Raw genomic sequence first — 11,103 nt, 5'->3', positions numbered from 1 at the left:
TGACTTCGATTTTAATTATCGCTTCACAATTTTGATGACAGAAATTATGAGTTAGCAGGGATGATAAGAAATCAAATCAGCGTAAGCCTCCTTACTCTACTTTCCCTCTTCCCTCGTACTAAATGCAGCAAAAGGCCATAATCATTGAAGATGTAAGTTAATCCACATAAAGAAAATTAAAAGCGCTATTAGAGGCCCTTCCTTCGTGATATATATATTTAGTAAAACTCCACCAACGCTACAGTACTCGGTCTTTTTCTTTCTTTCTTCTCCCTTTAATATTTCAGTCACGCAATTATTGCCGGCATTCATAACTTGTGTAATTGCATTTTAGTTGGCTTATCTTCTGATTGTAGCCTTTACTACCTCGATCACATGAAAGTAGTTTGCGAGGTAAAGCCCAGAAAAAGTAAACTTCAAGATTTCTTTTTTGTTCTACTAATTGCATTTCACGAAAGACTGACGAGAATTTATTACGAGCGTATTACGTGCTGGGCCTCAGGTCCTCGTAAAGCAAGTCACAGCTGGCAATTATTGTGTTTCTGGGATCAAAGGAGGAAGGACACGTTGAAGAAACTCTCTCTAGGAAGTCGTAAAGGCAGCGCCCCTGGTTTGAGTGGCCATGAGGTCCTCCAGGTAGGAAGGAATCCAAGTTCATATTCTGTTTTTAGAACCGGAGTGCGACGGGACCTTTTGACCTTATCTAGGCTAGCCTGATGGAATGTTTGTTTGTATGGTTTTTTTACGCTACATAGACCCAGTGGTTATTCAGCAACGGGACCAACGGCTTTACGTGACTTCCGAACCACATCGAGAGTGAACTTCTATCATCAGAAATACACATCTCTGACGCCTCAATGGAATGCCTGGGAAACGAACTCGCGGCCACCGAGGTGGCAGGCCAGCACCAAGCCACAGAGGCGCCCTGATGGAATGGATGATAACTAAAGTTATTTTGAACTAAAAGATTTTAATAACACTCTTGGAAAGAAAAGAATAAAGACACAGACTCGCTTATTGTGACGACTGAGTAAAAGAAAGGAAAAACTAAAAAATAGCAATGGCTAAGCTGAAGTTTACTTTGCGCATCTCTTTAAAACTTCAGGTCGCATTTCAGAATATTGTCAATGATATTTTTCGGTCTATATACTATGTACACAACACTAAAATATGAATATAGGCACAAACACTCACTCAAGCATACTCATGTACATACATATACTCACAAATATTTTTTCGGTCATCTGACTGTTCGTTTGAAGTACTACCCTGTTATTTTAAACCACTATGCATCAGGCCTCTTGAAGATATCGTGTATAACTAATCGTGAAACCAATTATGACTTATACGCTATTTTTTCATAACCTTTCTGTATTACACCTGCATATAAAAATCGCATGTTTTGGCGATGTTAAATATACAGGCTATACAAACATATACATATTAATAGATGTATATATATCTAATAAAAGGAGCCCATAAAAACGCCAAACTATAGAAAGAAAGCACTATATTTCAGAGATTGCTGTCTCTCTCTTCATGTAGGCGATGAATGAGAGAAGGTACAGAAAAGGCGGTATTTATACCAAGAGATCCATCCACAGTTAAGCCCTTTTTAGGTTACCTCAACTGATAATTCCTCTTTAATCCTCTTAAGCATTGGTTGAAGGAAGATTTTATCAACGACATCTGAATCCCAGGCTCCCTTTGCGATGTTCTTTACCTGTCTTTTGTTAATTAAGGCCGATTGTATCATCTGACTTTTGTGTAGATAGTTGCTGCTATAAATTATACGTGACAAATTCCAGTCTATTCTGTGGTTATGGTTATTCATATGGTTGAAAATAGCTCATTTCTGTTGTCCATACCTAAAGGACTGTTTATGTTGTATTAATCTCTGGGGAAGAGATTTTCCTGTAAAACCGGTGTAAGATTGGTCACAGTCCAGACATGGGATTTCATTTACCCCCAAGTCATTGTGGATTGTCTTTTGTTGGAGGTTAATGAGGGATTTAGTTAAGGTATTTGGGTCGGTAAAGGCAAAAGGGTTAGATTTTCCGAGAGTCTGGGTCAACGTCTTAATCCTGTCCAGGTGTGGAATTTTTATTTTATTGTTGGGTGTCTCTCTGGTCTTAGTCTTGAGGGGGTCAGTAGAAAATTACATTTGCTTTGTGAATTACTTTCTCAACTATATGGTCAGGATACCTTAAAGAAGAAAGCTGCTTCGAATTAGTTCAAATTCTTTTTCCAGGAAAACTGGGGAACAAATTCGTATGGCTCTTAAGAATAGGTTGCTGGCGACGCCTATCTTCATAGGGATGTCATGATAGCTAAAATAATGAATATATGAAAGTGAGAACGTTGGTTTTCTATATATGGTAAATTCGTATTCTGCCGTGTCTCTAATTATTAAAACATCAAGGAAAGGAATTTTGTTGTCTGCTTCCCATTCCACTTTAAATTTAATGCGATTAATTTTGAAAAGAATTGATTAAAATTACGACATCTATTTTAGAATATCTAAATATCTCATCCACAACATGTTTCTGGGTTTTATTGCATTTATTACTTACTGAAGTAATAAATGCAATAAAACCCAAAAACATGCTGTAGATGAGACATGTAACTGATTCTAAAAACATGTTAGTAGCTACGAATAATTCAGGATAAACATATCACAAGCATCTATTCATTCATACAAGTGGTACAAGTTGAAAGTGTATATATTTTTTCTATTCCAAACTGGGTGGTACTGGTCTGCCGGCTGTTGAAATTAAACAATTTTGGGTTTTGTAAGTATTTAGAAGCTTACGTGACTTCCTGAAGCTTACAGCAGACCTATCGAGTCAAATGAAAGAGGTTATACGTAGGTCTTAATGATACCCAGCAAGATAAGTACAGTATTCCATGATAGTTTAAATATTGTTGTAGGTTATGATACTTGTTGGACATTTTAGCTTTTTGGATCTGCATTTATTTCAAATGACTTGCCAAATGAGATGAACGAATATTTTTTACAAACTACCTATAGTATTTAACTAATGGACTAACTTGCTTGCAGAAAGCACAAGACAATGCTCATCAAGTTCATCTTGTACTTCCTCCTGCTGTCTCCAAGGCACCTTGGTGTTGAAGCATCACTTAAGGAAGTGTACTACCAACAAGTGAGACGTGAATTCATTTTGTTATGTGCCAAACTGACAGTTCTAAGTTAATGAGAGCCACTCATATTAATCCGTGTGTCCAACAGGAGAAGTTTAATACTTTGTTTTCACAATGTTCATTAAAGCTAAAGCGTTAATTTAAAATTCTATAATGTTATTGTCTGTTTCGCATTTGACTCATGAATTTGATACTGGGCACTAATATATTGAATTCTGAAAGGAAACCGTTAAAATTGCTCCATCTATGACCTCAAAATGTTTGATTATCATCAACATATCTCATCCGCATCATGACTGGGTTACATAGTGTTCATTAGTAGTTTGAAAACACTCCACATATAGATTGGCAAATACTTCACTTAAAGGTCTGCCAATGCTGACACCGATTTTTTAATTGTATAGGTCAAATGGGAAACATAATAAAAGTTATTTTCCAGATATTTAAGTCAGAAAAGACATAATATAAATTTACTGTGAAAAGACATAATATAAATCTACTGTGTACAGAAATCATACGTTTACACTTTCATATAATTACTTTTGTATTACCATGACATTTCTGTCAAATTTGGCGTAGCCAGCATATTTTTTTTTATTTAAACAAAAAGGCTTACAAGTTTGCTCCCCGGAATTCTTGGAAAAGAAATTGAAATAATCCGTAAGCAGCTGTCCCCCTTAAGGTACTTTGGCCACATAAATGAGCGAGCTATCTATAAAGCCAATATTACATTTTACAGACCTCCTCAAAACATGACTTGGGAGACGCCTAATAATAAAATCAAAATCCTACATCTGGATTGTTGAAGGCATCAACACGGACGCTTGGAATTTCTATCTCTCGGGAAATTATCAATTTTTAATTTAATTCTTAAAAAATCACTGAAATTTAAAATAATTTCAATTAAACGTAAATCTGGATCGGCTAACTATCATCATTGGCTTTAGAAGAGTTAAGCTTCCTGCTCAAAGCCAACTACACTCATAAATATTCACTAGATCTATACTCAAGGATTCTGCAACTGCAGACCTAAGATGCCGAGAAGGAACAACAACTAGAAGAGCAGAATTGTCGGTGTATACGATCAGTTTGTTCTCCAAAACTTGCTACAAGCCTACATTCAGGAACACCAGAAATTATAACACTGAAGTTGCTATACTGGCTATCAGCATGGACCCTATGGGTTCTACCTATTCAAATTCATTTAAAGGATCGATAAAAGATCCACCAATTCTGAATAACCTTAGCTTGTATACACTGTATAAGGGCTTTATGATTCATATGGTCAAATGCTGCACTAAAAATCGAAATCAACCATTCATGCCTCTGTACCCTCATCAAGAGCGCTCTGCAAAATGGTAGACATTGATGAGTGCATCACAAGTACCTACGCCTTAATGAAACCCAAGCTGTGGTACTGGTAGCAAGTTACTCTCCTCTGAGGGGCATAAGGTGGAGACTTAGGTAATACAGCAATGTTTCCTTTCCTCCTAACCGAAGGAAAGCTTACAAGTCCAGCTAACTTTTGAAAAAAATAGTAATCTTAGGAGCAATAAAATCAGTTTGAAAAAGATATGAAAGATCCTGTTAGGGTATATGCTGTCGTGACTTTCAAGCCCCAAAAATAGAGATTTTACTTCTCTAGATCTGAAGACCATTGAACACAACTTATTCTTAAGAAAACATGACTCGGACAACACCAAGGACTCACTACACTGGTTTTTTTCCACAAAGACTTGAGCCAACAGTTCTGCTTTCTGTTTAAGGCAAAATATAGCGGTTTTGTTAGCATACCACCACTTACAGTATTCATTAATGTGAGCTTGACTTCTAAACTCAATGAAATTACTCAACAAAAAGTCCAATTATCTGTTCCTCCATAAATGATAATCCTTTTGATTTTCATGGTAGGCAAGCTTACATGCAGCATTAAACCATGGCTTACCTTTAAGACAAAACTTGAGGATTTTAGACAGAACTCTCCTCTCAGTAATGGTGCTAAGATGAATGCTTAAACACTCGACAACATTTGGACTTCTACAAATATTGCTTCACCATAGCTCAATAAGATCATGAAGAATACCATCTCAGTTGGCCTGAGATTTCAACTATGAACAGATGAGCCCACCAACATGCTCCAAAAGATACAATCCTTGTTACATCCGTGAATGCAAGGTCAAGATGGTTGCCTGTTGTGTTTGTGGATTCATATTTTAACAGCTCACAACCAGAAATAATGGATAAATCGATAGCAGTAAGTTTAGCCATTCAATGTGATAAGCACTGTATTGATCAAACACAAGCGGTTTAGAGCAAAGGAGGATATCAGAATTGAAAACAGCAACATCCAAGTCGTTTTTACTCTTGTATAACACTGGCCTGTGCTATTTTCAAGGCCTAACATATAATACCTGATTTTAGACCAGTTTTTTTGCACTGAATCCAAAAATCATGCGCATTTTACTCAATCAGATAAACTTAATGAAATATTAGCACATTAAAAATATCCTAAATTCTGATCTATTTGTAGGTGAATGAAACAATATTGAAAATATTAAGACTGATTTTTTCACAGAAGGCTTACAAACTATTTTGAATAGATAGCAGGAAGAGTATAATGACCTAAGGAAGCTACTCATGGATGAATGGTCTCTTCAGAGACTTCCGTTTGTGCTGAGCAGACTCCATATCCCTCTTCAGGCACCAGCAGTAGTCGGCCAGAAAGTTGACATTCCATCGGCCTTGATAGCGTTCCTCCATAACACTGATATCTTGGTGAAAGCGCCCACCCTGTTCTTCACTGAAGTCTCCACAATTCTCTGGAAAATAGTCCAGATGAGACCAGATGAAGTGCATTTTCACTGATATGGGCACCAAGTTGGCGGAAATTCTCCATTAACTCATTAACCACCTTCTAATACTGGGAACTTCTGTGGTTGCCAAGGAAGTTTACCATGACTTACTTAAAGGACAACTAGGGAGAGAGTTCAGTATGATTCAGTGCATCATCAAAACTAGTGTTCTTGATGAGTGCCCTTATGTGAGGACCATCAAATATACCGGCCTTAAGTTTCTCCAAGCTTTTTTGTTGAAACTTCTGATGGAGGAAAGCAAATCCTCTACCTTCCCTGTCCAATGCCTTTACAGAGTTCTTCATGAGACCGAGTTTGGTGTGGACGGGTGGAGGCAATATCTTGCCCGGTTCAACCAGAGGGTGGGACAGAACGTTGTGTGACCCAGGTTTTAATCCTTGTCTTGATGGTCACTCTTGTTTGACATAATGCTGGTCATCAGCAAGGCTAGCCCATATGAACAGAAAGCATGGATACTTTGTGTAACCACCTTAAAGTCCTAGAATGAGTCCAACAACTTCAAGCTCTCCAAAGATCAACCGTTTATATTTTTGGTAGTTCAGAGCAGACAACAGACTTTCCATGGTTTTGTGGGATTTTTTTTTTATTTCAACCGAGTGCCCAACAGGGATCGATGAAAACTTATTTCTGTTATTCAGAAGAACTGCCTTGAGTCAATGAAAAGTCTCTATTCCATAGCATTATACTTCAGGACAAGTAATTCAATCAGGTCAGCAATATTGTTACAGTAGACCAGTGAAGATGCTTCATCAAACGTGAAGAATTTTCTAAATTCTCTCTTGCGGTCCCGATACCAATAGAATGTTGTTCCTGGTGCCAGTAGACTTTTCTCTCAAAGACGAGAACCCAGTAGTTGGAAAACCCTTGACCTTTGTAAAAAAAAGTTTTGCCTGGTTCCGCCTTTGGGTGCTTTTTCCTAATAATCTTGAACATTACTACTCATTACGCAATTTATTACTTTGAAATAAATACTAATTTTTATCATAATGATACACCTATGAAAACTGTTGTCATTGGTATGAGCAATATCAATGTTGTTACTATAATAAAAATTTTCCTCACAGATTGATCACAGGTTCCCATCTACCATGGATAACTGTCACCTGCACACTCTCCCACTTAATTTTCATCCTCAAAGGTATATAAAATGCGCCACATTCTGCCTACAAAATGCTAATTGCCATCTATTCTGCATTAAAGGTAGGTTAAGTTTTTTTTTTTAGTTTTGTATTGATACATTCTTTTTTGATCATCTGGTTTCCTCTTCAATGGACATTATGGCTTTTATATAATAATAATAATAATAATAATAATAATAATAATAATAATAATAATAATAATAATAATAATAAAATAATAATAATAATAATAATAATAATAATCACGGCACTCTGCATGCCATTGATCCTATATTGTGCCTACTCAACTTGGAGTATAAGTTTATTTATTTTAGAAGGCAAATGATAATGATGATGCAGCTGCCCAAAGTTCAGTTATTACCTGACGTTTCGGCAGTCCACACTATCATTCACCAAGGGTGAATGCTTCGAATGGAAGTGAATGATTCTTCATCCCTGAACCCCGTTTTTTTATTTATTTTTTTGTTTTATTTTTTAAGCAGCCTGTCATCACAAAGGGCAAATTTGAAGATGTACTGACACTCCTGTTAAAGCCTGATCGCAAGACTGCAAGTGGAAGACCCTTTGCTATTACGTATACTGAAACTGAAAAAAGATGCCCTCTCCCGAAAAATCTAGTGACTATTTAAGGGAAGATGACTGCTTATGCAGTAGTGGCAGGGCTGGAAACCTACAATCCAAGGCTGAAGATTTCAGTCAAACCGAACCTGAATGGTGACAGGACTGTAACACCAAAAATGCAAGAAACTGCAGGATTTCTCTGAGTCAACACTGATTTCCAGCTGCTGGATCCATCTGAGCAGGCTAGAAAAATAGTTATATGCAAGTACCCGACCACCCTTTTTTTGGATCCGATTCTGTGGCTTCAGAATGTTTTGGGAGACCAGAGATGCATCGGAAAGTCTGTAAATTGCACGAGGACGGTCATTGCCACCTTCCAAGTTTCCCTTGGCGTATGGGGATATTTCTACACAGAGGACTTCACACAGAGCTATTGAGATTACTACAAGTGCCAGAGATTTAGCCATCACAGAAGATGCCACATGGCAAAGGAGAAGTGTGGCACGTGCAGAAAACCACACCCTGTGAAGCAATGCCTCAATGCCTACAAGAGGGGGGAGACAGTGGAAAGCAAGTGCCTAAACTGCTCCCTTCAACACCACGCCTGGAACAAGTGCTGTAATGCTAGCCTTGACCGAATAGCAAAGATGAAGGTCACTCCTCCACCTTCAAGACCCATCAGAACCAACTCTAAAATCTAAGCCGCAAGCTGAAACAATGAGGGTGGAACCATGGCCCTCTCCTGCACAGCAACCCCAACCGTCAAGACCACGGAATCAGCGTCAGACACCAATGAAAAAGGTGGACTATACCCCAAAGCAGTGAGAAACCATGGCTAAACGTTCCCTTCCTTTAAATCCAGACCCCTTCCCACATTCAAAACCTGACCTTCTCCCTTCCTTTACACATTCCTCACACCTTCCTCCTCCTGCAGCGTTTCAGTCAGTGCTGGCAGAGACAGAGCCACAACAGGAAGTAACAGATGTATAACCGTTACAATTGAAGATATCATTACTCTTTTTGAGAAACTAACAGGGAAGCCTTTCAACAAGGAAACAGTGCTGGAATGCACTCAACCACCACACCTCATCCAAAATTCATGCCTTAAAGCATCTGCTATTCGTTTGAATAACAGTTGCTCTTACGATTCTCACACAGACGTTTTTCATTTTTCCCGGGCAAGCAAAATCTTGGGACCCCCATCTTTAGATATTCATACTTTCACTTGATCCGCAATTCTCTCATTTCCTTCCAGATTCTCTACAACTGAACCTTTTAGCTGTCTAACCTTTCATCCAACTACCCATCTTTGCCCTTTTCCATATAACATTATCTGTTATGGATTGCTCTAGCAAAAGCCTGTGTCGGCATGCTGTTGGCTTAACCTAAATAACAATAACCCCAGGTGCCATTCACCCTTAGTAAATTGCAACATGGACCACCACACCTTCGGGTAATAAATGAACTTAGTACAGCCGCTGTACCATTTATTTCTCCACTGCCTATTGTTTTTACATGTTTTTGTTTTTGGATTTATGCACTATTATTCACTGGGTATTTTTTTTCATCTTAGTTTGCTTTCTTTTGTTTCGTTGCTTGGTTATTTCGTTTTTAAACATTCTCTGAATATGAAATACATTATGACAATTAATTGCTCCCAATTAGCATCAAAATGATGAACTGTTAAAATCTTCTTTGCAAGCTTTATCACCCTATACACTATTAATAACAAGGTAACGTGCTTCTACAAGACCTTTTGAACAGAAAACATTGAGATGAACGAAGAACAAACATTTCTTTGCAAAGACATGTGAGACAATCTTTGGTAAGAAAGCATGGGTGTTCCAAATATAATTTAACGTTTTCATTTTTCCAGAATTAATAAGAATCACATGTTTCAAGTGGAGCCTATAATGTTTGACACAACTAACCTTATGTCTTCACTTTTAACTAATCACAGGCGATGATTGCATCCTCTTCAGCACCTGGGTGACTACTGAATATGTTGGCACTGATCAGTACTATGGCTTCAACTCGTGTCATTCGTCATGGTTTTATTCCAAGAACCTGGCGACTACAGCAGTAGTTACGATGCCGTCGCCTTATTCCGCGAATCACGCTGCAAACCAGGCCACCAATGGGTATTACTGCTATTTATATGATTCCTGCAGCGTCACCAATGATATAAATTACCCTTGGTGGCAAGCCGATCTCCAGAAGGCATATGTCGTCTCAGCCGTCATCGTGAAACCAAGAGACGACTACTACAGCTTCATTAACGTAGAGATACGATTTGGAAATTCGTCTGTCATCGGCCAGAACCCATTACTGGGCACACACCCAGGAACCACACCTCCACCCGGCACTGTCCTCACTTTCAAGCCTCCAATCCCCATGGAAGGACGATACCTCACTTTCCAGTCACCTAGATATGGTGGTCTTTCTATTTGCGAAGTCCAGATCGTTGAGGCCTAAAGATACATGAAAATATGTGGTCCATCAAACAAAGTGAACAGTTGCACTGAAACAAGAGGTCATAAAACCTATGTTGAATGGAATGACACTAGAAACAATGCTTTCATGCATTGTATGGGATAATTCAGATGGATAATTTCCAATTTCAATGTACTTTACTTCCTGATTTTATTTACAATCGTCAAACCTAAGAAATGCTAGAGTACCTTTAATTTGTTAGAAAGCTATCACTTGAATGATGTTCAAACTTTGAGTAATTTGTCACAAGTAAAATAAAATGAAAAAGTTTGAGAAAATAAATTATTCTTCTGTTGTAACTGCTGTTGACAAATAAGGGTGTGGCAGTGTTGAGTTAGAGTAGCTAAAGCATCTGTGAACTATATGAGGAAATCATTAAATCAAGTATAAGCCTTTTATCCCTTTTAAGTATATATAAGTTGTAATATGAAAAACAGAATGATTGCGTGTAGGCAACAAATTTAGGTATTCAAAGTTCAAGTGTTCTCTGAAGAATAGAAACGTATTTTCCGAGTTTGCTGGCTTCTCTCTCACATGCAGTCACACCGACTGTTCTTTCACCGAATGATCAGGCACTGAACTTTTTTTTCCTTTTAGTAATAACCTTTGTTGTTTGTCTTCGAAGTTACAGTTTAGTTTTCTGCCAAATTTAGTTTCTTTTTTTATTTCTAGGAAGTTGTTGGCTTTCTGCTAGATTTACTGGATTCCTGTGTAGCTTGTTAGTTCCCATCCAATTTGGTGGATTTCAACAAAATTTCAAGTAAAGTTCCTGGGCAGCCCAACAGCGTGAAGGGTTTCCCACAACATTTGTTAGGTACCAACCTCATTATTTTCCCGGATAAACTTGCTTGTCACATGCACATACTGATCGCTTA

The 11,103-nt window shown here is 37.9% G+C and overlaps 1 protein-coding gene across 2 annotated transcripts; it reads left to right on the top strand.

The window, feature by feature from the left end:
* The first annotated feature begins 533 nt into the window (after positions 1-533).
* LOC135196311 (fucolectin-like) lies at positions 534-10,534 on the top strand. Of its 2 annotated transcripts, none has more exons than XR_010310376.1 (3): positions 534-636; positions 7,100-7,235; positions 9,696-10,534. XR_010310376.1 is itself a non-coding variant. In XM_064223047.1 (3 exons), exons 1-3 carry the CDS (start codon positions 3,075-3,077, stop codon positions 10,208-10,210), a joined length of 741 nt encoding a protein of 246 aa, XP_064079117.1. In that variant the 5' UTR covers positions 3,065-3,074; the 3' UTR covers positions 10,211-10,534. The 2 variants fall into 2 exon arrangements, 1 of the variants encoding a protein (XP_064079117.1); XM_064223047.1 differs by lacking the exon at positions 534-636 and adding an exon at positions 3,065-3,164.
* Positions 10,535-11,103: the final 569 nt, after the last annotated feature.

The sequence above is a fragment of the Macrobrachium nipponense genome, chromosome 23, assembly GCF_015104395.2.
Source record: "Macrobrachium nipponense isolate FS-2020 chromosome 23, ASM1510439v2, whole genome shotgun sequence".
Lineage (NCBI taxonomy): Eukaryota > Metazoa > Arthropoda > Malacostraca > Decapoda > Palaemonidae > Macrobrachium > Macrobrachium nipponense.
Note: the sequence above shows the minus strand (reverse complement) of the source record. Positions and strands in the feature narration are given on the sequence as shown.